General features: G+C 43.3%; 2 protein-coding genes and 1 long non-coding RNA gene across 5 annotated transcripts in view; 1 reads left to right on the forward strand and 2 right to left on the reverse strand.

The window, feature by feature from the left end:
* Positions 1 to 14,375, reverse strand: part of LOC125719454 (class I histocompatibility antigen, F10 alpha chain-like) — a 73,836-nt gene extending 59,461 nt beyond the window's left edge. Inside the window, exons 1-5 of the mRNA XM_048994242.1 lie at positions 14,238 to 14,375; positions 6,087 to 6,347; positions 2,494 to 2,772; positions 2,035 to 2,334; positions 1,848 to 1,946 (exon numbers count right to left, since the gene is read on the reverse strand). Of these exons, the coding sequence (XP_048850199.1) occupies positions 1,848 to 1,946; positions 2,035 to 2,334; positions 2,494 to 2,772; positions 6,087 to 6,347; positions 14,238 to 14,307 (1,009 nt within the window). The 5' untranslated portion in view covers positions 14,308 to 14,375. The remainder of the gene's footprint in view (positions 1 to 1,847; positions 1,947 to 2,034; positions 2,335 to 2,493; positions 2,773 to 6,086; positions 6,348 to 14,237) is intronic.
* The window catches only part of LOC125719462 (uncharacterized), a 108,189-nt gene extending 87,260 nt beyond the window's left edge, over positions 1 to 20,929 (forward strand). For all 3 annotated transcript variants that reach the window (XR_007385094.1, XR_007385093.1, XR_007385092.1), the window contains one exon: positions 20,846 to 20,929. This is a non-coding gene — a long non-coding RNA (uncharacterized LOC125719462). The remainder of the gene's footprint in view (positions 1 to 20,845) is intronic.
* On the reverse strand, positions 17,570 to 24,403 carry LOC125719458 (major histocompatibility complex class I-related gene protein-like). The gene is made up of 8 exons (XM_048994250.1): positions 24,244 to 24,403; positions 22,836 to 23,096; positions 21,270 to 21,548; positions 20,637 to 20,936; positions 20,450 to 20,548; positions 20,264 to 20,281; positions 19,638 to 19,709; positions 17,570 to 18,400 (listed from the first exon to the last, which is right to left on the reverse strand). The coding sequence occupies exons 1-7, from the start codon at positions 24,299 to 24,301 to the stop codon at positions 19,660 to 19,662; spliced, it is 1,065 nt and encodes a 354-aa protein (XP_048850207.1). The 5' UTR covers positions 24,302 to 24,403; the 3' UTR covers positions 17,570 to 18,400; positions 19,638 to 19,659.
* Between the last annotated feature and the right edge of the window lie 2,593 nt (positions 24,404 to 26,996).

Raw genomic sequence — 26,996 nt, forward strand, 5'->3', positions numbered from 1 at the left:
AATTAGCTGCTCCTGTTATGTCACATATGGGTTATGTCACGGAAGATCGCGGGCAGAGCGGCGATCGTGCGTGCAGGCGGGCAAGGACAGGCAGACAAGCAGAAATCGGGGCAAAGTACGGGGTTTAATCGGGGACACGGAACTACGAACACTTACTGACATCAATGACAGACCACGGGTTAGTACAAATCAGGAACTTAAATACATGGAACAAGGCAGCAGGAAACAAGACACGACTGGGCACGATCAGGAAATCACACGTGGGTAATTAGGGGGCGTGGCACACACGAGGAGCGGACGGAGCGGGCGTCACAGGTTAAATGCAGAGAAACATTTTGATGTGGTGTGCCAACACTGGCCACCAAATTGTAAGCTTCTTTGTCAGTAGTGGCGGTCTAATGGTTAGAGAACTGCGCTTGTAATTAAAAGATTGTTCATTCTAATCCCAGACCAGCAAAGCACCACTGAGGTACCCTGAGCAAGATACTGCTTTCTAGCGTGCAATTAGCTGGCCACTGCAAAGTCATGATGTCATATGGGTTAAATGCAGAGAAACATTTTGCTGTGGTGTGTCAACAATGGCCACTGATCACCAAATTCCACTAAAAACACTGCAGTCATTGTGCTTTAAACAGGCAACTCTGATCAGGTCAATTTTACAAAACTACACAATTACAAATAGTTTCAAGATTCAGATTCAAAAGATTTATTTGTCACATACACAGTTATACACATATATATACACTAAGAAGTGAAATGTAACCCTGGTCACTCCGAGCAGCTGTGCATAATAAGAGAATAAGAACATGGAAAAAGAGTAAGCTATAAAATATAAAAATAACAATATTAAATAAAAATATGAAATATATACAGCTGAACATAATCTATACATTAGTGACATGGTCAAAGTGATTGTACCGTGCAATATAAGAACAATGTGTAAGAGACCTGAGAATTGTACCAACAATTACAGACAGTATAAACTGAATGTAACCAGTGCTAATGGGATTATGGGCACATGTACAGTGCGATGTCAGTGTTAAACTGTACCATACTGTGTCCATAATCCCATGAGCACTGTTTACAGTCACCATTAATTAAAATATGACCAAACCATTTTCACCTGTAACATTAGCTGCCGCTGGCTGGTAAACATTATCACTATTACAGATAACTCCTTACAAGAATGGAACCGGCAGAACCGGTTATATCAGCCAAACAATTGACATCAGATGATCCGACAGCTGCCAAAAATCCCATGAAGGATACCAAGTGGCGTGGCTGCAGTGTGGTGACAGAGTTTACATATAAATCATAACGTTTTTGGGGACAGGAATCATAGTGGACGACCTGAAACATGGGAACGGAGCACAAATTCAGTGATTTGTTAAAAATATCAGTTTCAACAGGAGCCAGTTAGAACAGTGTCTCAAAGTATGAGATGATACCTGGTCATAGCAATGAGCCTTTTTAATTTCAGTTTAGCAGTGATCCTAAATTCCTTCTTTCATGGCACATCTCACATGCTGTCTGCATTTAGAGATTTTCTTTGTCACCCTGTATGATCAGCTTAGCAGAGCAGGTGGCACAGCACACCATCAGGGGACTCAAACTTGCTAATGAGCTAGAATGGGATTATACAGAATTTACAGATGATAGTTGTGGTTTCATGAATTTGCAAATGCAATAGCGAATTAAACTAAATGAAATTAAATTATAGACTCTGTGCATCATTCGGGTGTCAGAGGCCCCAGTATAATGACTGTGTGCAGTTACAAGCTTTGAAACGTCACTGGTGTTTCAGTGTGGACGCCATTGTTCTCTGTGTCTGCCGGCTTTTCTGTTACCTGTCCTGCTCCTCCTCCACAACACGACCCCAGTGACAACAGCAACGAGAGCCAGAGCAGCAGCCACACAGCCGACGATGCTGCCAAAGGAAACGCCACCTAAAATAAGATTAAAACACCATGTTCACCCCTGACAGTGACGCCCATCAGCTGCTCTCTCTCATTACTGTGGCGCTGCTCCTCTTACCCGGATTGGTCCTTATGTTCTTCTCCTCCAGCAGCACAGGAATATCTTTCTTTGAGCTCTTGTGCTGCACGACACAGCTGTAGCTGTTCCTCTTCCAGTCCTCAGGCTTCACCGTGAGTTTTGATGTGATCTGGAATGTTCCGTCCCCGTTTGGCAGGGTCTCCCCCACCTCCACATCACTCTGCATGTCCACTCCATCTTTCTGCCAGGTCACCATGATCCCTTTTGGGAAGAAGCCGGTTGCGTGGCAGGTGACAGGAGAGGAGGGGTCCTTCTGCAGCAGAGACACCTCAGGGCGGACTTGGGGAGAAAGACAAAAACATCCATAAATAAAACGTTACACTTCATCACCAGCAATCTCGCCTGTAAATACATAATGTGATTAATATTCTACACATTTTAGCTGTAAGCCTGCATCAGGACAGGGACAGCCCCAGTCCCAGACCTACTGTACTGTACCTGTCCTCTCCAGTGTGCTCTTCCCATAGCTCACATACTTCTTCAGCCACTCAGTGCAGATCCCGGTCAGGTAGGCTTTATTTCTGTCTAATAGAACACTGTCATGATTCCATTTCACTGTAGTAAGAAATACTTCCTGCACTGGAGCCACATAAGTCATGTTTCTGAAGTCCAATGCAATGAAGTCACTCCCATCATAGCCATATAGATGAAAAGCACTTGTGGCCCCAGTTTCATCATCCCACTCACAGCCGTAAATCATCTGATATGTATGAATACCTGAACAGAAAGAGGAGAGAATTAGCAGGCAGGTTTGATACGGTTTCATCCTCTGGGCATCATTTTCACAGCATTTCAAACAGGCCTGTCAGCAGCTCCTCACTCTCAGCATCCTGCATCTACACTGCAGCTTTCAGGCATTTTTAACCATCTGACATTAAAGTTCACACCGGTGCTGTGATGCACCTGTGATGAAAAAATAAAGTGACATCCTGAAGTTACTAACTCAGTCACGTTTTAGAATAAGTAACTAGAAACTATAACTAATTACTTTTTTAAAGTAATGTGCCCAATGCACACTGCATGCCAGTGATTATTTCAGTAGCTTCTAGAAGCAGAAAGTAAAAGAATAAAGTTGAGTGCCTTTCACAGACAAAGCAGTCACAAAGCGCTGTACAAAACTAAAATGCATAAAACAGAGAACTTGTTAAACTTATTAAAATTAGACAACACATAACAAACACGATTTCACAGGATCGACTCTCATTTTATCAAAAGCCTGAGAAAAAAATGTAGGTTTGTGCACTCACTACAGCTTGTGATTCATGAGGGACTGCTGTCGTAATGTGTGTGTAAGTGACGCTGTTTGCCAGTGGGAGAAACATTGTAGAGCATTTTAAAGCATCTGCCACTTCTGTATCCTCACTTGGAAGATATTGATATTGAACTGCAAAACCTCGAAACACTTAAAACAAGATGTACAAACGAGGTAGAACAGTATATTATGCATGTTTGTAATAGCCTAATTAAAGATTTTTTTGCTATAAATTTTTTTCCATTTGCATTTACTATTAGGGGTGTCCAAATTAATCGCATAATTGATGCATCGTGATGCAGACGTGGACGATTCTGCATCGATGCAGTAGCAGACCATAATTGATTATATCAATGAAAATTCCTTGTTGATTTTCTGGCTACAGCATAAAAATTCTAGCTATGTGCGTGCGCAAGCGAGCGCATGTGTATAGCGCTGTAGAGTAAGTCCGATCTAACTGATAATTGGTACATGAGGTCACATTTCCCCTCCTCTCTCAGCCGTCAAAACGATACTTATGTAGCCCTGGGACAAGCATATCTGCAGAGCGTGTTTTCTCTACTGCAGGAGATGTTATCATTGCAAAAAGATCCACTCTCAAACCAGAGCATGTAGATCAATTGTTGTTAGAAATTCCCAAATGCTAAAACTAGTGCTTCTGATGTTTTGCACATTCAAAAAGTACCCAGTGCTGTTGTTAAAGATTGTATTTTATGGAATTTTTAATTTTGCATTTTGTATGTCGTTCAACTGGTGTCCTTATTCACAAGTTCCTAATTCTGAACGTTGTATAATCTTCGTAACGTTTTGCTCTTTCAGGGAGTGTATCCAGTACTGTTATTTTATGTTAGATTAGATTAAATTTTGTATATCATACCACTGCAGAACATTTTGTTGTTGAAGGCTCGGCTAGGCCTATACTATTTATTCCTGTTAAGTGTAATGGTCACAATTTCTGTTTACATTTTGATAGGTTATGCCTATATTATTTATTTTTGTTTACAATTTTATGCAAAGATCAAAGTTTTTGTTTACATTTGAAAGTTTTGGTAAATAAAAAAACAGGAGCTTATATCTCATCTGCTTGTATTTATATTTGAAAACATAATGTCAAGGGATGTAGAAAAACTGATGGGCATGAATCCTGGCAAAGATATCACATCGAATCGAATCGTGAGACCAGTCACCTCTATTTACTCTGCCAAAACCTTAGGCCAACTAAAACTGGAAATCCCAAGGGAATTTTAAGCATAAATTCCCAGAGGAATCCGAATTTCCCAGAGGAATCTACCCGAGGGATTAATAAAGTTTTCTATCTATCTATCTATCTATCTATCTATCTAAATGGATGCTCAAAGTAAAAAAAAAAAAAAAGAATTATTGTCGAAAATAAAGATTCAGAAATATCATGAAAATTATCAATATCGATTGATATGGAAATAATTCCATGATAACATTTTGCCATATCATCCTGCTCTGTTTGAGGGACATAAAGTCTACAGTTACAGTATCAGTTCAGTAGAGAGCAGGTCCGTCTCCTGATGTGACAGTCAGTGCTACTGCAGATTCATATTAGCATTAGTCAATGGCTGAGTTTACTACTTATTTTTTAGTATATTTAACAGTCCATACAATTTTCCCCATAATAACAAAAAAATTAAGCTGAGTTTTAATTTTCGGTAATCTTATAATTTGAGACAAAGGCCTCAGCTGTGGAATGGTCTTCCTCCCGATGTGTGGGTTTCAAGCTCACTCTCAATATTCAAGTCTAGACTAAAAAACACACCTGTTTAGTTTAGCTTATAGGGACACTAGTTTTAGCTCTAGCCAACTCCTCACTCCCAGTCAGACCTGTAGCGTGAGGTGTAGAGCTGGGTGGGGATTGGTGCCATTAGCTTTGGATTAACTGGACTGTCAGTGCTGTCACTCTAGCTTCGCAATCCCTTGTGGAATTGGAGTGCTGACATTTCAGGGACTCCCCATGCCTGCATTCCCACTTGCCTCTCCCTCCTACTGATGCTGCCATAGCCATATCTGCCGGAGCTTGCACATTGCACTTCATATTGCACTCATCTAGCTTTTAGCACTGCCGATAGCCTCCTCTACTTTGCCTAATTGTACATTTTACTCTACTCCCTACTCCTGGGGTGTGCTGCCTGGAGACCTCAATCTGTCAAGATGTCCAGCACACCCTGCTACATGTGACGTCGCCACTACCAGTGACATCCCTGCATCCAGCTCGCTGTTCTGCCTGTGTCGTCATCCATGTATGACCGCTGCCTTACTTCTGGTTGCCTGTCGATTGGAAGGAGCATCAGCACCGGCTTGTCATCACCTCCCTGCTCCCCGGTTATGTCTCAAATCTTATGGTTTGGACAGTGTGACTTGGCACTTAGCCATCACTCCAATGAGACTCTCCCTGCCCTGAAGGTTGGGCTCCCCCTTTGAGTCTGGTCCCTCCCAAGGTTTCTTCTTTCTAGGATGTTTTTTCTTGCCACTGTCGCCTATTGCTTACTCACTGGGGGCTTTGGGTCCGGATGCTGTAAAGCGCTTTGAGACAATGTAATGTTGTGATAACGCGCTATACAAAAATAAATTTGTTTGTTGTTGCTTGTTTGTATGAGCTAAACAAAACATCCTGCAAATGTAGAAAATATGGAGAGTTGCTCTATAACAGTGTGTGTTTGGTTCTGTGCTGCTTTAATATGTTCAGCCTGAGAAGAGCATTCAGATAAACATGTTACACTGTCAGTCACTGTCATAAACATGTAGTACTTACTTCCGGTTTGGTTGAAACGCTGCTTTGCCACTTCTATGCTTTTTTTGAACGCCAGCTCATCACTCATTGCCGCTTCACTCTCTGTGTCCCAGTAATCAGGCCCCACAGACTTTACCATCCATTCCTGACATGGAGTCATTCTGTGGCTGTTGCTGTCATAGTGAACGAAGGGCTCCCCGTCCACCAGCCCTACAATCATAAGCTCTGGGAGGTTCGGTATCCCTGATGTGCCGCTGAAGACATACTGCAGGGAATGGGGCACTGGGAAAGCAAAACACACACATTACAGTTACAGACACTGGATCACAGTAATCCCTCTATATTTAAAAATACAAAATTAATCCAAATTATATATTTAATTTATAAATGCTACCCAATTCATCTGATTTTGCTCAGAACCGCTTACTGCATGTGTGACAAACAGACACCTCTGACTCACTAGATGATGTGCTACCGCCAGAATAGCATTAGCATTCATAGCGCTAAAAGTACTGTGATAATACATTAGTAATAGCAATAAACAAGACTGACATGGGAGTAGCGCTTATCTTAGCCCTCACCATTAAGATTTTGCATCATCTTAGAGAAACTTAAGTTAGACTATATAGCAAGATACTTTTCCTTACGCATTGGTTCTGTAACGTTACAATGTTCTTTAAAACTAAAACATTAATTGGCAGATGGTGTAAGCACTAAGCAATAACAGTAAAAATAATTTTTTTAAATAGTGCACATTATCGATTAAAATGTGACAGATAAAAAAAATCCGTCACACTGAGTAGAGAAAAAACGCTACTGGCACTGCATTGGACTCCTGGGCTGTTTCTCAATACCAGGGAAGACCAGCCTTGCTAACTCGCCTTCTAAGAATGAACTTGGAGGCGCAATGGATCATGGGATCGGTCTCGTTCAGTAAGGATGCAACCAATGCATCCCTGACATTTAGGCCGGGGCAAGGAGGACATCCGGGGATTTTTCCTTCTGTTCCTGAGTATTGGAACTGGTTTTCGGCAATGGAAAAACGGGTACGTGAGAACACAAGTACAGTCACCCCTGGTCTGTCAGTGAATCTACAGTGAATCTTATTGCAAGAATTCACATGTTGATTTGCAGATGTGTCAAACTGGTCTATCAGTTTACATCTTCTGATACGGCTGTGTGAATGTGTTTGCCACCATATTCACTGCAGCATCTGTAGTTAACCTGTGAGCACAAGAATTTCTTAATTTGTGATGCGTAGAATATGATCTGTGCACTTGCAATGAAAGATTTTCAGAAGGTGTAACTTTTGTGTTCTAGGGTTAGTCAGTCCTGCTCAATAGTCTAGGGAACCACCTTCTGAGGGGGCGCTGACTTGTCTGCTAATCTGACTTTACCTCAAAGGGGGGATGATGCTCGCCTAGGGCGCAGCATCGGCTGGGGCCGGTACTCATCTTTAGGGGGGGGGGGGGGGGGTTGTTCTAGGAAGCAGGATTTCTTGCTTAGCTGGATAACTTTGATTTAAGGTAGTCTGAGATAAACTGACTTTATCTTCATTCACTTACATTTAGCCCTTAAATGCGAAAAGTTATCAGATTAAGCAAGAAATCCCACTTTGCGGAACACCCCCTTGGTGATCTTGCGCAGGGATATCAGGTGCTTTTCTCATTTGCATGCGAGGAATCCCTGCGTGCACAGACAAAATGAGCAGAAAACTTACCCTACCCTATGGTGTCTGAATTTTATTGATTTCAATCTAAATATTTAACTTCCACAATCCGCATGTTCCACTATGGTTAGGTCTGTCTAGCTTAGATGTGTTATTCTAGTTAAACAAGAACTAGGCCGTAAGGTGAAGCAGCTTTTCGTTTCATTCCGTTCCCATATATGGGGCACTACATTCTTTTTATTCCAATAAAAGGATCAATTGGTATAGAATGAAAAAATAAAAGTTCTCCATGTGTAATCCAGCAGTTATTTTTTTACAAGTGTATAAAGTTGGCAATAGTCCCATCCTCGCGTAATCATTTTTTAAAGGTGAGAGATGCGGCTTCGCGTCACGTGCTTGCCGCTAGACCAATGAGATGGCGAAACGTCGGAACGACATGTAAACATGGTCTAAGATGGCAGCGCCCTTGTCGTCACTATCGAGTAGCGAAGAGGATGAAATTATTGTCAGACCTCCACCAAAAGTCAGTAAAAGGGTTTATAAACAATGCTATATGCACCACCACCCATGGGAGGGGCCATAGGGGTCGGGTGCGAAGTGATCTGGGCGGCGGCCAAAGGCGGGGACCTTGGCGGTCCGATCCTCGGCTGCAGAAGCTAGCTCTAGGGACATGGAATGTCACCTCTCTGATGGGGAAAGAGCCTGAGCTGGTGCGCGAGGTTGTGAAGTTCCGGCTAGATATAGTCGGACTCACCTCGACGCACGGCTTGGGCTCTGGAACCAGTCTCCTTGAGGGGGGTTGGACCCTTTTCCACTCTGGAGTTGCCCGCGGGGAGAGGCGCCGAGCGGGCGTGGGCATACTTATTGCCCCCAGGCTGGGCGCCTGTACATTGGGGTTTACCGCAGTGGACGAGAGGGTAGCCTCCCTCCGCCTTCGGGTGGGGGGACGGGTCCTGACTGTTGTTTTCGCTTATGCGCCAAACAGCAGTTCGGAATACCCACCCTTTTTGGAGTCCTTGGAAGGGGTGTTGGAGAGCGCTCCTCCTGGGGACTCCCTTGTTCTGCTGGGGGATTTCAATGCTCACGTGGGCAGCGACAGTGAGACCTGGAGGGGCGTGATTGGGAGGAACGGCCCCCCCGATCTGAACCCGAGCGGTGTTTTGTTATTGGACTTCTGTGCTCGTCACAGATTGTCCATAATGAACACCATGTTCAAGCATAAGGGTGTCCATATGTGCACTTGGCACCAGGACACCCTAGGCCGCAGTTCGATGATCGACTTTGTAGTCGTGTCGTCGGACTTGCGGCCGCATGTTTTGGACACTCGGGTGAAGAGAGGGGCGGAGCTGTCAACCGATCACTACCTGGTGGTGGGTTGGCTCCGCTGGTGGGGGAGGAAGCCGGCCAGGCCTGGCAGGCCCAAGCGTATAGTGAGGGTCTGCTGGGAACGTCTGGCGGAATCCCCTGTCAGGGAAAGTTTCAACTCCTACCTCCAGCAGAACTTCTCCCATATCCCGGGGGAGGCGGGGGACATTGAGTCCGAATGGGCCATGTTCCGTGCCTCCATTGTGGAGGCGGCTGACCGGAGCTGCGGCCGCAAGGTGGTCGGTGCCTGTCGCGGCGGTAATCCCCGAACCCGCTGGTGGACACCGGTGGTAAGGGATGCCGTCAAGCTGAAGAAGGAGTCTTATCGCGCCTTTCTGGCCTGTGGGACTCCAGACGCAGCTGACGGCTACCGGCAGGCCAAGCGGAATGCGGCTTTGGCGGTCGCTGAGGCAAAAACTCGGGTGTGGGAGGAGTTTGGTGAGGCCATGGAGAACGACTTCCGGACGGCTTCGAGGAGATTCTGGTCCACCATCCGGCGGCTCCGGGCGGGAAAGCGGTGCAGCATCAACACTATTTATGGTGGGGATGGTGCGCTGCTGACCTCAGCTCGGGACGTTTTGGGTCGGTGGAGGGAGTACTTCGAAGACCTCCTCAATCCCACCGACACGCCTTCCAATATGGAAGCAGAGTGTGGGGACTTGGGGGTGGACTCGCCTATCTCGGGGGTGGAGGTCGCTGAGGTGGTCAAAAAGCTCCTCGGTGGCCGGGCCCCGGGGGTGGACGAGATTCGCCCAGAGTTCCTCAAGGCTCTGGATGCTGCGGGGCTGTCCTGGTTGACACGCATCTGCAGCATCGCGTGGACATCGGGGGCAGTACCTCTGGACTGGCAGACCGGGGTGGTGGTCCCCCTCTTTAAGAAGGGGGACCGGAGGGTGTGCTCCAACTACAGGGGGATCACACTCCTCAGCCTCCCTGGTAAGGTCTATTCGGTGGTCCTGGAAAGGAGGGTCCGCCGGATTGTCGAACCTCGGATTCAGGAGGAGCAGTGTGGTTTTCGCCCTGGCCGTGGAACAGTGGACCAGCTCTATACTCTCAGCAGGGTTCTGGAGGGTTCATGGGAGTTTGCCCAACCAGTCTACATGTGTTTTGTGGACTTGGAAAAGGCATTCGACCGTGTCCCTCGTGGGGTCCTGTGGGGAGTGCTCCGGGAGTATGGGGTACCGGGCTCCCTTTTAAGGGCGGTTCGGTCCCTGTATGACCGGTGCCAGAGTTTGGTCCGCATGGCCGGCAATAAGTCGGACTCGTTTCCGGTGAGGGTTGGACTCCGTCAGGGCTGCCCTTTGTCACCGATTCTGTTCATAGTTTTTATGGACAGAATTTCTAGGCGCAGCCAGGGCGTTGAGGGCGTCCGGTTCGGTGACCTCAGGATTAGGTCTCTGCTTTTTGCGGATGATGTGGTTCTGTTGGCCTCATCGAGCCGTGACCTTCAGCTCTCACTGGAGCAGTTCGCAGCCGAGTGCGAAGCGGCTGGGATGAGAATCAGCACCTCCAAATCCGAGACCATGGTTCTCAGCCGGAAAAGGGTAGAGTGCTCTCTCCGGGTTGGGGATGGGGTCCTCCCCCAAGTGGAGGAGTTTAAGTATCTCGGGATCTTGTTCACGAGTGGGGGAACGATGGAGCGGGAGATCGACAGGCGGATCGGTGCGGCGTCAGCAGTCATGCGGGCGCTGCATCGGTCTGTCATGGTGAAGAGAGAGCTGAGCCAAAAGGCGAAGCTCTCGATTTACCAGTCGATCTACGTTCCTACCCTCACCTATGGTCATGAGCTTTGGGTAGTGACCGAAAGAACGAGATCGCGGGTACAAGCGGCCGAAATGAGTTTCCTCCGCAGGGTGGCTGGGCTCTCCCTTAGAGATAGGGTGAGGAGCTCAGTCATTCGGGAGGGACTCAGAGTAGAGCCGCTGCTCCTCCGCATCGAGAGGAGCCAGATGAGGTGGCTCGGGCATCTGATCAGGATGCCTCCGGGACGCCTCCCTGGGGAGGTATTCCGGGCATGTCCCACTGGGAGGAGGCCCCGGGGAAGACCCAGGACACGCTGGAGAGACTATGTCTCTCGGCTGGCCTGGGAACGCCTCGGGGTCCCCCCAGAGGAGCTAGACGAAGTGGCCGGGGAGAGGGAAGTCTGGGTCTCCCTGCTGAGGCTGCTGCCCCCGCGACCCGACTCCGGATTAAGCGGGAGATGATGGATGGATGGATGGATGATGCTATATGCATCTCACGTCCATAAAAAAAGAAAAAACGAAGGATTTTACACGCACACGGTGGGATACATTTAGAAACTGCATCAAACGGTGGCTTGACTTGCAGGGTGAGAGTCAGAAAATAGCAGAAACATACAAACATTGTCTAGAAATCAGGTTTGACCGTGTGCCCGAAGACGCAGGGTTTCACTCCACTTGCTACCGGCGTTTTATTGACAAAAAGCGATTGGATGCGGCCGAGAAACGAGTTTCACGGCGCCCTGAAGCTGGTGATGATCATAACACAGACCAGTCTGTGTCATCGGGAAATAGTATTTCGTCAACGTATTGCCCAAAAAAAAACTTCCAGTACCGGACTGCCGATAGCTTGTTCGGGTCCTGTACTTCCTGCTTTGTGCATAATTTGCAAGAAAACGGACAAGTACATCTCTGTGGCAGGCAAACGCCAGAAGGACAATCTTTCACAAGCAGAGACGCTGTCGGCAGGTATAAAGCACACGTTTGAACTTAAAGTTATATGCCATATACTGAGAACCATAACTAACTTTCAAATACATCAATATTTACATTACATGTACATTATAATGTTTATAGTGCAGTCAGTTTTTGCATACACATATGCATGAACAGTGAGAACTTATGTTTTTTAAATACATATTTATTACAGGCCAGTTGCTCAAAGCAGCTTAGATGAAGGAAGACACTAGCATTCTTGTGCATATTAAAGACAAAGACTGTGTGTCTCTGGAAGTACGATATCACAAGTCCTGTTACAGACAGTACACCAGGTTCTTGACAAAGTCTACTAGATTCCATGCTGAATCCTTTTGACTCACACCAAGATGGCATTGTGTGTCTTAGCTCTGGAATAGTTGCAGCTAAAGAAATTATGATGAATTTGTTCACAGCTTCAGAAAAGGGGGGAAATGCTGTTCAGGAATTTATGGACCAAAGACTGCTATCACCATCAGTTGACATATTTGCCCCCATCAAAAAACTAAAACTAAAGACATTCAGTGATCAAGCCAAGACAAATAAGAAATCTGCAGCAGGCAAGGAAGTAATTCTACGTGCAGACAAGAAGCTTTTCTCCAGACTGCTCGTCATAGGTCAAAGAAGAAAGATAGACTTGAGGGAAATTCTCTCCTACTCCTTGGGAACTGTGTCATATCCTTTATCAAGTGCTGATGGTTCTCTTGCAAAAACAAACAAATCAGCTCTCATGGATGTTCTGGAAACCAAAGGTGGAGACTGTTTAGTTGACAGAGTACCAGTAAATGGAGCTATACTTTTTGATGGCATGGCAGTCATTCAAGCCATTCAGTCCATACCAAGTACCTTCGGGGAGCTTGCTGGCACAATTGTACACGGATAGATTTTGTGATAGACAAGTATCCAGAAATTAGTATTAAAAATGTAGGATGATCACACAGAGCTGTTGGTGGCATTTGTACCAACACCGCAAAAGGGCAAACTACCAAGCAGCCATAATGAGACATTCTCTGAAAGGTAAAATGTGTGCCCCTTCACCTGTTGGCAATGGATGGCACCTCGAGGATGGGGAGTTAACAGTGACGTGGATGACTAGAAATCCAGCCCCTGATAGTGTGTTGCAGGTTGTCCACTGCAGTTGCAAGCAAGGCAAATGTGAGACTGGAAGATGTTCCTGTATGTCTGCAAATCTGTCCTGTACAGATTCATGCCGCTGTCTGAAAACAAATGTTTTCCAGGAAACAGAGGAAAGAGCTACATGTGAAGATGGTTCTGATGATAGTGATAAGGATAGTAGTGATGAGTAAAGGTGATCTGTGTCACAGGTTACTTGGATTTGAGCTGTAATGAAGCTGCTGTAAAATGTTTAATATTTGTCATTATTGAAAAATTAGTGCAGCAGTCCAGCATTTCAAGTCATTTTAGCCAACTTGGACCAAAAACTGTTGTTATCTTTAATTTTGTGTGATTCCTAAGTGCCTACTGAACATTTTGATGAATAAAACATAACAAAAATGTTTAAGTTTCAATTTGTTCTTCAGTTTTATTTGGTGCCAATCGGTGAAGTTGAAGTGCGTTATAAAAAAAAAAATTGCATTATTTCATGGTCTTCCTTCAAAATTGAGTTGATTAATGCACCAATACTTGTCTCAGATATGTAGCTACATGTATAAATGTGGATTTGACATATATTTTGTTTTGATTAAATGCATATTAATAAAGTTACAGGCCAAACTAGCAGCATGAGATTTTCGTTTTTTGTAAATTCCTAATTATACACATTTTTGCATCCTGACAAAAAACTGCAGTATTTTTTGTGGAGAACTTTTAACATAGAAGCCATAAGACTGTTGTCTATCCAGAAATTCATTAAAAAAGTAGTGCCCAGACGTGGGAACGAAAAGTGATTTCTAGTCACTTTTTCTAGGTTCACCTTATGGCCTAAACACTACGTTTTTTACACAGACACGCACACACACGAAACGAAAGTCATTTTTATCATTCTGCCAGTAAAGACTCACAGCGTCATACCATGAGGCACTTTTAAACTTAACCCACCACAATGTCATACAATTCAAAATCTCCATAGTCGATGAAGTACATTGTATTTCAGTTACGTTGTGATTTCCAAACAAACTGTTGTTTTGAGTTCTGATATTTCTCTTACAGTATAAGATATACATTTAAATGTCTTAAAGCCTAACATACATAAAATACATACTTACACGTACGTATCTTAAGAAAAAACAACCATGCTTCAAATTGCACTTGTTTAGCATAAGAGAACAATATCTTTTAAAAATAAACACTTTAAATCTCAAATTTGCTCGTTTACTGGCATCTCAATAATGAAACCAATATAACAGAAGACAAATTAAGAAATACATGAAGTTTTAACGTTAAATCAGGTTTATTAAAACTTACCTGCAAGGATGTCGTTAATGCTGAACGAAATGACTGCAAAAAGCGGAGATAATGTAAACAAAGAACTCATTTACCAAAGTGTGCCCATGACACTGATACACTCCGCAGCAGGTTGCGCTCTTAGCGTAAAGAATAACCAATAGTAACCAAGAGCAGACAGTTTTTATTGTATGTGAACTGTTTCACTCTGTAAGAGAGTTTACCTCATTCATCCTGGTCGATATTTACATTCCACATTCAGTTATGTGAACACAAATCCTTAAAAAAGCTGGCAGATCTTATTTCTAAAGCTGGGAGTGAACAGCCAGACTCCATTCTGATTATATGTGGTGACAAAGGAGATCTAAGTGCAGACAGCGTGTGACATGTGCTACGAGGGAAGGAAATATTAAGGGTCACTGTTACACCATAATGAAAGATGTTCATCACACTGAGGCATGTTGTTATTTTTATTAAACATTCTGATCATAGACTTTTTCCATCTGAAAGCCGTAACTAATCCTCTGCTTGACCCCATGCTGTTCGCATATAGGGCCAGAAGGCCGGCTTGCGATGTTAACCTGGCCCTACGTTCTTTACTAGAGCATCTTGACACCTCCGGCTCCTATGTGACAGTACTGTTTGAGAACATAAGCTCAGCTTTTAATGCCATCGATCCTGAGCTACTGCAGGTTAAACTCTCCCAGCTGTCTGTGCTGTTTTCTACCTGTTTCCGGATCACAGGTTTGCTTAAAAACAGAAGACAGTAGGTTCACATCACGAATCTCTAGGATGTTACAGGATTAAGACGTTTCTAAAAATTTGTATGCATCAAGAGGTTCTGGGAAATGGAGTTTATTTTATTTTTATTTTTTTTTAACATTCTAAGACTAGATTGCTTTCATGTATGACCTTTATTTTAGCAGTGGGGGAAGCCAACATTACAGCACAGACGTGTAACTTTATATTTAACTTTATATTCTCAGGTAATAGGGGTCATAACAGTTTCAGTATATTTATTAAAATATTACAAAGAGGTACATATTTTCCCAAGGCAAATGTAACTAAAATATAACTATTAAGATCTGTGATGGACTGGCATCTGGTCCAGGGTGTATCCCAGCCCTACAGTGAAAATCCTGAGGTTTGCTGCTGACACCCCTATGGTCGGACTCACAACTAACAGTGATGAATCTGGCTACAGAAACCATGAAGTGTAAAGGTGCAATTAATCATCTAGTGTTCAACACCCATCAGCAGTGAGATGAGGCCAGTGTTGAGGAGGGCAGAGTCATTTATTATTTTTAATGCTTTGTTGTGGCAGTGCTGCCTGTGAGTGGCCTGCAGGTTTGGGAGATCACACCCGATAGTGCGAGCAGCCGAACACGCCACTTTGTGCTGGTCTGTGCTGTCCTGCTTGGTGCAGCTACCAAACCAGGTGGTGATGCTCCCAGTCAGGATGCTCTGCATGGTGCTTTGGCGACATTAACTGTATGGTCTCTGTATCCAAAGTCATCAACCGTTAGTCATGAATCTGACCACAGTGGTGTCATCAAACTTCAGGGTTTTCACTGAAGGGTCATTGGAGGTGCCATCATTGGTAGCTGTCTGAAGCAAAGGGGAGACAAAACACAGCCTTGGGGCGCACCAGTGACGAGGATAAGGCTGTCAGGTGCGTTTCTCCAGCTGAACCTACTGTCTTCTGTTTTTAAGCAAACCTGTGATCCGGAAACAGGTAGAAAACAGCACAGACAGCTGGGAGAGTTTAACCTGCAGCAGCTCAGGATCGATGGCATTAAAAGCTGAGCTTATGTTCTCAAACAGTACTGTCACATAGGAGCCGGAGGTGTCAAGATGCTCTAGTAAAGAACGTAGGGCCAGGTTAACATCGCAAGCCGGCCTTCTGGCCCTATATGCGAACAGCATGGGGTCAAGCAGAGGATTAGTTACGGCTTTCAGATGGAAAAAGTCTATGATCAGAATGTTTAATAAAAATAACAACATGCCTCAGTGTGATGAACATCTTTCATTATGGTGTAACAGTGACCCTTAATATTTCCTTCCCTCGTAGCACATGTCACACGCTGTCTGCACTTAGATCTCCTTTGTCACCACATATAATCAGAATGGAGTCTGGCTGTTCACTCCCAGCTTTAGAAATAAGATCTGCCAGCTTTTTTAAGGATTTGTGTTCACATAACTGAATGTGGAATGTAAATATCGACCAGGATGAATGAGGTAAACTCTCTTACAGAGTGAAACAGTTCACATACAATAAAAACTGTCTCCAATTAAGGTGAACATGATTTTACCAAAACCATGACATTCTCCACCTCCTTCTGGTAGGGTGTTTGATCGTTATGGAAGATCCGACCCACTAGGACTGTGTCAGCAAACTTGACAGCGGTGTTAGACTGGAATGTGGCCACACAGTCATGTGTGTATAGGGAGTAGAGCAGGGGGCTCAGCACACAACCCTGGGGGGTTCCTGTGTTTGGGGTGTCGAGGATGTGTGTCCGTCCACTTGGACAACCTGGGATCTGCCTGTCAGAAAGTCTACGGCCCAGCTGGAGAAGTTGGTGTTTGGACCCAAGTACACGAGAATGCTGACGAGCCTGATGGGGGTCATGCAGAATTTACAGATGATAGTTGTGGTTTCATGAATTTGCAAATGCGACATTCAATTAAACTAAATGAAATTAAATTATACAATTGTTGCTTGTACTGAACACAACGCAGCAGGATGGTAGATGTTAGTATATTTTTCCACTGGCATACAGGAACTGAGCCATATTATATCAAAACACAAACAAGAAAAACCTTCAGTGAAACATTCCTGTGTAGAGATAACACATTTAAAGAAATTAAGGATTAAATATGTAATTTCCTGCTGGTCCTGCAATACATTATATTGAAAATGACAAACACACACCTGTCCAGATTTATCCTCTATTTCATTAGCAAATGTTAAACAGAATGTCTTAATTCAAAACAGTTTCATTTTCTTTATATTGGAGCAATTTAACTGGTATTAAAATGTTTCATTTATGAATATGGCAATCATATATTCATACGTTTTTCCACTTCTGCAAATAATAAAATTGAGAAACAGAATTTCATTATTACTTAAACAGTTCTGTATGTAAAACCACCAACTGACACTGACTGTCAGGTTTAGGGTAATATTAGCCACAGCACTTTGACTAAAAAAGCTCATAATATCTCGTTAATTGTCAAAGAAACAAATTCACAACTTAAAACAGAAAAATATATCAAATACAAAAAGAACAATGTATGAAAACCCTGTGAGAAATGCACTAGATACTCAATTATTTAGAAGCATTTAAAATAAGTCAGTAAGTCACCAATAATCCTCAGCTGAGTGTAACTATGTAACAATTAAATATAACTGGTCAATTTGAAGTTGATCTCCTGTAATAATAAATTAGATGATGATCTGTTACACTGTTTCATACATTTATCAGCCACATTCATTGTTTCATTGTCCATCTTTCTGGTTGCTGTTGCTTTTCCTTGGTGCTCGTTACTGAGAGTCAGTGATCAGTGCATCTCACACACAGGGTCACACAGGCGTCCTCATCAGCAGGCTGTGCGGCATTTAAAGAGACGGATCATGATAAAAAACAGACTGCAGTGCCGCACAGTGACAGAGCAGAGCAACTACAGGTCATGTCAGAATTCTTAGCCCCCAAAAGAAATGGAACATTTTCCTAAAATTCTGTCCAATGTTAACATTCATGAAACTTCAGAATGAAACATTCATTAATGTTTTCATTCATCAACTTCTTTGTATAAAATATTCTATATTGGTGGATAACAAATTCATTGAAAACTGATGTGATCAAAATGATTAACCCATGATATCTTTTATTCTTTTGTAACACACTTGTGCACACTTTTTGGTAATAGTTATTTCCTTGGTAAAGTTAACTTTTTTGTTCAATTTCAGACAGGGGGCTTGTAATTTTCTCCTTTACTGTATGAATAAAACAGCATATTTAACTGCAAATACAGGAAACTAACATTAAATCTATTCTGTTCATGACTGCTGCTGATTGTAAGTTTGCTAAAAGCTTATTAAGGAATAGACAATATAATATTGTGTGTGTATATGGCTTTTATAAGCATCTCATCTTCTCTCTTCTCTAGAGAATGAAATCAACCTGAAACCAAAATTAGACAAATTAGAAGAAAATTTCCTGAATGTAGCAGGACGACAAATTAGACAAAATGAATAAAACAAACTTATGTATACAGATTAGAGAGCTGCATGAGAAAAGGGAACGTGGTAATACCACGGATATAAGCGGTATTCGACGGGAATGGGGAAAAATAAAAATATCCCTGGGTTAACGGCAGAAATGGAAATGATCCTAATGATATTCAAGCGGCAGCAGTAATGAAATGTACTGTAACACCCCAGTAACTAATGAAACTGGTCATATACGCATATTCTTGTATCAGTTAAAGTCCTATTGTTCTGTTAAATTGTGTTTTTCCCTCCAACACCACCTGGTGGCAGTGTAGCCTGCGCTGTACAGGGCTGCTGAAGACGAATACGTTTAAAACCAAGTTTTTCAATTTCAGGTTAGTTCTAAGATATTTTCTTTCTCAGAAGAAAGACTTTTGGATAACTTGGACTGAATAATGAAAAATAAATATGTTTGGGAGAAACGCCAGTAGAGTAATTTAATAAGACATTGAGACGTACCGCAGACCCAGGCTTTGAAGTGGTGAGAAGAAAATGACCATAAACTTAATAATAACCCTTAAAAAGACTCCTGTTCAACTCGCAAGAAAACAATCTCACCGTGCACCAAACCACCCAGACGGAACAGGGGAAGAAGGGGAGGTCTCACAGCGGACAGTAAATCATACAAGGTAATTATTTACAAAGAGCACAGGAATACATGAGGATTGGGCACAGATCGGCGCACACAGAGAAGTACAATGACATAATAGTTGCACTGGTTCCCTAGTTTAGCAGAGAACATACATGGGGTTACATACAAGGGGCGTGGAGCACGACGGGGAACGCAAAGCAGTTCCGCTACACGGAAGCCATCCCACCGACGCTACAAGATCTAAATGCAAACGTGGACATGCTTAATTTTACACTGTACTGCTTATGTCAGGATGGTTTAGATGTTTGTGGGATGGATGGGGGTAGATATCATCCCCACGCAACACGCTTTGATTAGGACAATGCACATAGTGTAATGTACCTAAAAGCTCAGCTGGCGGGCTGCTTTTTCACCAAGCATCATATCCAACAATTTCCTGAAGTATAGCACATATATCACTTATATAAGAAAATGGAATGATTTGTTTTTTAATGAATGTGAGCTTGGCAGTGTAAATAACTTCTCAGAAGGTATGTTCCACGGTAACAGGACTTACTGTAACATCATGGAGGGTGAACTCATGCTTTTGGTTGCTGTTGGCTGGAGTTCTCAGAATCAGTGTCAGACGCTACAGTGAAAAACCCAAAGATTACGTCACATGGTTTGGTTATATTCTATACATACATACAGTGGGGCAAAAAAAAATATTGGGCAGCCAACGATTGTGCCAGTTGTCCCACTTAAAAAGATGAGAGAGGTCTGTCATTTTCATCATAGGTAAACTGCAACTGTGAGAGACAGAATGTAAAAAAATAAATCCAGGAAATCACATTGTATGTATTTCTATAATGGTATAATTGTATAATGGTGCAGAAAATAAGTATTTAGCACCTACAAACAAGCAAGAATTCTGGCCTCACAGATCTGTTACGTCTTCTTTAAGAAGCTCTTCTATCCTCCACTCATTACCTATATTAATGGCACCTGTTTGAACTCGTTATCTCTCTAAGTGGGACAACTGGCACAATCGGTGGCTGCCAAATACGTTTTTGCCCCACTGTACATATTAAAGGCAATTTAGTCAAGGTGATATTTCCACTTAAATCAATTAAATTAAATTTAAATACTATTTATATATGTATATAGTTGTGGCAACAGCAATATAAGCGTAACAATACTCACTGCCAGCTTTCCCATAGCCTGAAACACAGAGGGACACAGAGTCAGACACAGGCACTCAGACTCTGTGCATCGTTCGGGTGTCAGAGACTCCAGTATAATGACTGTGTGCAGTTACATGCTTTGAAACGTCACTGGTGTTTCAGTGTGGATGCCATTGTTCTCTGTGTCTGTCGGCTTTGCTGTTACCTGTCCTGCTCCTCCTCCACAACACGACCCCAGTGACAACAGCAACGAGAGCCAGAGCAGCAGCCACACAGCCGACGATGATGCCCCAGGAAACGCCTCCTAAAATAAGGTTAAAGCACCATGTTCACCCCTGACAGTGACGCCCATTAGCTGCTCTCTCTCATTACTGTGTCGCTGCTCCTCTTACCCTGATTGGTCCTTATGTTCTTCTCCTCCAGCAGCACAGCAATGTCATCCTTTGAGCTCTTGTGCTGCACGACACAGCTGTAGCTGTTCCTCTTCCAGTTCTCAGGCTTCACCGTGAGTTTTGATGTGATCTGGAATGTTCCGTCCCCATTTGGCAGGGTCTCCTCCACCTCCACATCGCTGTGCATGTCCACTCCATCTTTCTGCCAGGTCACCACGATCCCTTTGGGGAAGAAGCCGGTTGCGTGGCAGGTGACAGGAGAGGAGGGGTCCTTCTGCAGCAGAGACACCTCAGGGCGGACTTGGGGAGAAAGACAAAAACATCCATAAATGAAACGTTACACTTCATCACCAGTAATGTCTCCTGTAAATACATAAAGTGATTAATATTCTACACATTTTGGCTATAAGCCTGCATCAGGACAGCGACAGTATTGAAATTCTTAGTATTTCAGTCAGGAAGGTGTTAATAATCTAATACCACCTAATACTGCTGCTTGTGAGAATCGACCAAGTGGGATGGCAGACAGAAGTTCATAGGGGGACGGGAGGGGGAACAGGAGCTGAGAGGAGCCTGACACTCAGTGTACCTGCTAAGCAGCACAGCCCCAGTCCCAGACCTGCTGTACTGTACCTGTCCTCTCCAGTGTGCTCTTCCCGTAGCTCACATACTTCTTCAGCCAGTCAGTGCAGGTCCAGGTGAAATAATTTCTTTCTTCTTCAAGACGACCTGTGTCACTGTCCCACTTCCGTTTAGTGGGAAATGCCTGCTGCACTGGAGTCACAAAGCTCATGGTCTTGAAGTCCAATGTAATGAAGTCACTCCCATCATAGCCATACTGATCAAAAGCATCTGTGACCCCAGTTTCATCATTCCACTCACAGCCATACATGTTCTGATATGTATGAATACCTGCACAGAAAGAGGAGAGAATTAGCAGGCAGGTTTGATGCGATTTCAAACAGTCCTGTCAGCAGCTCCTCACTCTCAGGATCCTACACATACACTGCAGCATTAAATAACATTAAATTCATACACGTTCTGGAAACTGGACTAGAGCAGCTGAGAGGTGAACTTCCCCAGCACCCATCCTGTATACCTCAGAGCTTCAGTGTCAGTCTGTGAGCACAGTGTCAGTCTGTGAGCACAGTGTATAAAGGACAGAGGCTCCTGATGCCTCCTCAGAATGACGACGCCCTCACAGTGTGTCAATGGCAGCTGATCATGGACCAATCAGAGGCCAGGTGGGGAATTCCTACATTTACATGGGGGCAGGTGCTGGGGGGACAAACCCCTAAATGGTGTGAATTTGCATGCTGTGTGTGATGCAACAATGCTAATACAGGCAGCTTCTCTAAAGGACAGACTATGTCCTTGGTGCCACACAGCAGGAAGTGTACTGACCCCTGGCTTGTGCTTCTCTGACACTGAAGTGTGCCGAGACCCATCAGGCAGTGACATGTTTCATAGCATGTAACTGCACACAGTCAGAGTATAAATACTGAACGCAGCTCAGGCCACACGCCACATGCAGACAGTATATATCAGGTTTGCTTTCTCTTGGCCCAGGTGCAGTGGTTTCATTTATGCATTTAGACAACTGTGCTATTGTCCAAATTGTACAGAAAATAAACAGAAATCTGGCCAAAAAAATCACTTAGAATAATTGTGGAAGTTGTCTGATTACAGCTGCCTTGTGATTTAATAACCGAGAAATGCACTAATTGGCTACAGCATAAAACTGTAAAAAAATAAGGTAAATTCCATTAAATTCCACTGAAGTACAATATGAAAATACTGATGTCATATTTCATTAGTGTGGAAATTAAAGCCCGTTCTTAGCCATACATAATAACAATTCTCCTGCACAGAAAATCATCAGAATTACATACGGTATCAAGTCAAAGAAATATGTAAGAAATATAATATACAAAGTATACTAAATCTATCTATGCCATGAAATAGTGTTAATTGTGAAATGAATAATGAGTTTTTAACATTTGTAATATAATGAGAGCTCAGCAGGCTGCATCTATGCTAGAGGATTGGGATGAGTGTCCTGGCTCCATGTTCCAGAACCGCAAACATGACATTCTGAATGTTTGTACTGTGGTCTGGATCCAGAACTCAGAACTCTTACATCACTAACAAACATGTCACACACTGTCAGGATCACTGTGGTAAACATGCACCACTTACCTTCTGAGTGATTGAAGAGCTTCTTTGCCACTTCGATGCTCCTTTTCATCTCACCCTCTGCATATCTGCTATACTGATACTGCATTTCCCAGTAACCAGGCTCCGCAGACTGCTCTAACCATCGCTGGCGGGGAGTCACTCTGCGTATTTTGCTGTCATAGTAATCGATGGGCTCCCCATTTACCAGCCCCACAGATACAAACTCTGGGAAGTCAGGTATCCCTGACGTACCAGTGTAGACATACCATAGGGAGTGTGTCACTGGGAAAACAAAACAATCATTGCAAGTTATATAGCTGGGATCTCTCTACGTTTTTTTGTATTATACTGTATTTTCCTGTAGTGGAATACAATACAGGCTACAATGTGAATACAGTGATATCTGCATGTATATTAACATATTTAAAAACTTATGAAATCTACGTCATTTTCCAGGTGTGCTGGTTGAAACTTTAAACTATCTAGCAGCTTCCACCTAGTAATTCCATACTTTAAAATCTAGGAGGGTAAAAACTACTCAAAGCTATTAGCGGATTACAAGTCTTGTCACCAGTTTTAAAGCATTTATTGACTCGTTAATGAAATGACTGGCTCTCTCTGACACTTAACCAATTCCAAAATATAACCATACGACGTCACTAATTTCCAGGAATACATCAAATAAGGTAAAAAACGAAAGTAAAAGATTTTATATATTTTAATTTATTTACGCTGACTTTGTGGCTTTTGCGCTCTTTCTCGATGTCTAATTATATGTGTTTTTTAATCTATCGAGCTAACTACTGCTATAATTGTCTCTTAAATGTACTGTCATATCACAGACGCACTAAAAATGCGAGTAGGCGAAGAGTTACGGCCACATTCGCACAATCACGCTGGTCTTTAAGAGAAGCAGCTGGGTCTTTTGATATATAAATTATATCATACAAAACTAAAGTAAGAACAATTATGAAAATATCTACTAACATATTCAGTGTCAGTCAATGATCATAATTTGGGTAAATATAACCAAATTAGTAAGATACCAAATAAAATATAGTACATCAATTCACATTCCAAACCCTATTCAAAGCCAACCAACAAGGCAGAAATTCAGTACATCTGAAGTTTTAAGGTATTAAGCAGGAGCGGCGGTCAGCACAGCCTTTCCCGAGCTGAAGCCGAGACGCCTCCGCCAAAATGGGGCCTCAACTTAAATTGTTAGTATAATTTGAATCCCCCACCAATGGCCAGTAACACAATCATCACACGGTACATATAAATATTATAGTATAGTTTTTTTAAATACAAAACACATGCTTAAAAATTTAGTAAGGAAATCAAACACCAGTGTTAAGCAAGACAGCATTATCCTTCGTCTCACTTTAGGATGGCGTTTTAAAGCAAATTAATATTCATCAAAACGTACCTGCAAATGTGGAGTCAATGCAAAAAAGTATTAGTGTGAAAAACACGACTTTCCGCATGGTGGTGGGATCGGGGGGTTCCTGTGGCAAGGAATCAAACGCCCCATCAGGGCACAACACAGACTCCACTGTGGGTTCTATTCCGGTTGCATTTCTTTCAGAGCAAAAAAATAAATAAAATATTAGGCGGGGTGAGTCCTTTTCCACCAATAGCAACCAAGAGAGGACCTGACGTCACAAATCTCTAGGACGCCTAGAAATACAGAGGTTTCTATTCGAAACCAAAATTAATCTGACTCAAGATGTTCTGAGAATTTGGGTTTAGCATATCATTGAGTTTAGCATAGTGGTTGTTTCAATTCAATAGGCTACCCCAACACAACATTAAATATACTGGTTTAACTTCATGCACGTTTGTATAAATTATCAAGATATTAGGTGATACATTTTGTATAGAGGTCATTGTTATCGCTGTACTATGGAGCAGAATTCCTGCCACCTTGAAATGCAAAGACGACTTCATTTTGCGTAATCGATGCAACGTATTGTTTACAATGCACAGCACGCAGAAACCGTGAAATGTGGAAATGCAGTGCAGAGGAGCCATTGCTTTTCAGTGAGTGTTGTGAAGATAATGTGACACATTGAAAAGTAAACCCATTATTCCAATTACAATCTTATTTAACTATAATCCAGAAAAAAACTATTATAAGGGTTTACATTACACACAATTAAACGAAGAAATCGTGCCACCACGAAATGCAATCACTGTTCAGTCACTGCTCTCTAGAAAGCGGGGGGCACGAATTTCGCTCCATACCCAAGGAGCACGGAAAACATTTGGAACTAACAAAGGTGCTAAACACGAAGAATGGAACGGCCAGCGACATCTGTTGGTCAAACAGGGAAACAGCGGACAGATTGGGACAAAACAGGGACCGATCCCGACATTTATATTATCCATCCATCCATTTTCCAAACCGCTTTTCCTACTGGGTTGCAGGGGGTCCGGAGCCTATCCCGGAAGCAATGGGCACGAGGCAGGGAACAACCCAGGATGGGGGGGCAGCCCATCGCAGGGCACACTCACACACCATTCACTCACACATGTACACTTATGGGCAATTTAGCAACTCCAATTAGCCTCAGCATGTTTTTGGACTGTGGGGGGAAACTGGAGTACCTGGAGGAAACCCCACGACGACATGGGGAGAACATGCAAACTCCACACACATGTGATTCAGGCGAAGACTCGAACCCGGGTCCTAGAGGTGTGAGGCAATAGTGCTAACCACTGCACCACCATGCCGCCCCCATTTATATTATCACCTTTTAATATATCATTGTACAACAAAATTGAAGTTTTATTTGTCACCAAGGGCACTGTAAAGGGGTAAAATTAGAACAATTTCAAGGGGGGCTAAAAATTTTGAAACATAATTGGATTGGCTGTTGGCCAAATATGATATGCTTTCATGGGACCCAAAATGTCTAGCAACGCCCCTGTTTATCACACACACAATCATACACTGCACCACTGTGCAGTGAAATGCCTTTCCAGTTGCTTCCTGAAATGTCTTTGATGAAATATACAATACAAAAGATGAAAAATCAAATTACAACATAAGAATAAAATGAAAGTTAAAATAACACAAGATAAAACGACTGCAAAACAGGCAAAAAATACACAACAGTATGTCAACTGCTGAAAAGACGTGCAATGACAGTGAGCTGGTTAAAGTGTGTAACGTGGCTCATTAGCTGGGAGTCCTTGTTCAGGATACAAACAGGCTGAGAGTAGGAGCCTTTCCTCAGTCTCTCGATTTCCACCTTCAGGCTGTAGCAAGGTCTCCCTGACTGCAGCAGCTAGAAGATGCCGTTGTTGGTGTGGATTTGGTCATTTATCATTTTTAATTCTTTGTCGTTGCACTGCTTCCTGTGGGTGGCCTGCAGGTTTGGGAGATCACACCCGATAGTGCAAGCAGCCGAACACTATGCACGTCTGTGCTGTCCTGCTTGGTGCAGCTACCAAACCAGGTAGTGATGCTCCCAGTCTGGATGCTATCAGTGGTGTTGAGTGTCTTTAGGAGCCTGTCTGAACTTCTTAAGCATCCTGAGATAGTGGAGGTGCTGACGTGCTTTTTTAACAAGGGTGCTGCTGTGTGTTGTTCATGTCTGTCCCAGAACACCCAGGTATTTGACACTTGAGACCCTCTCCACTGGGGCCTCTTTGGTCATGAAGGGTTGTAGTGCCTCATTTATTTCCTCACAAAGGAAAAAATCAGCTGTTACTGACGTTCAGAATGAGATTCAGAATCACTTTATTTATCATCAAGTATAACAGGATTTTTTGTGTGTAGCACAGAACCCAGATGTAAGACATCAGACACGTTACAAAAAATATACGTATACAGTGCAGCTGCATAGCAGGTGCAGCGTTATAAGGTAACATTTACCAGCTGTATACAATGGTATTTGGACCCAAGTACTTCAGCTTGTTGACGAGCTTGATAGGGATTATACAGAATTTATGTGCAGAAAAACAGCCGCGAAAGGGTGAGGTTCCCAGTTAGCATTCCTTACAGGCGCTTTCTCGGGCGACCCTGAGGATCCCACTACTGCTGCCCATCTGCATGGATCAGAGCGATGCCTGTGGTGTGCGGTGGATTCCTGCTGGCTGTCACATCACACCCCCCCGATTGCCTTCTCAGTGTGGTCCGTCATGAGGGTGGAGGGGCTCTGGAATCCTGTACTG

Source organism: Brienomyrus brachyistius, chromosome 23 (genome assembly GCF_023856365.1).
Source record: "Brienomyrus brachyistius isolate T26 chromosome 23, BBRACH_0.4, whole genome shotgun sequence".
NCBI lineage: Eukaryota > Metazoa > Chordata > Actinopteri > Osteoglossiformes > Mormyridae > Brienomyrus > Brienomyrus brachyistius.

Coding starts and splice junctions, on each gene's coding strand:
- LOC125719458 (XM_048994250.1), bottom strand. CDS start 24,301: ATGCGGAAAGTCGTGTTTTTCACACTAATACTTTTTTGCATTGACTCC. Junction 20,937..21,269: donor GAGCACACTGGAGAGGACAG/GTACAGTACAGC, acceptor TTTCTCCCCAAG/TCCGCCCTGAGGTGTCTCTG. Junction 20,549..20,636: donor GAACATAAGGACCAATCAGG/GTAAGAGGAGCA, acceptor ACCTTATTTTAG/GAGGCGTTTCCTGGGGCATC.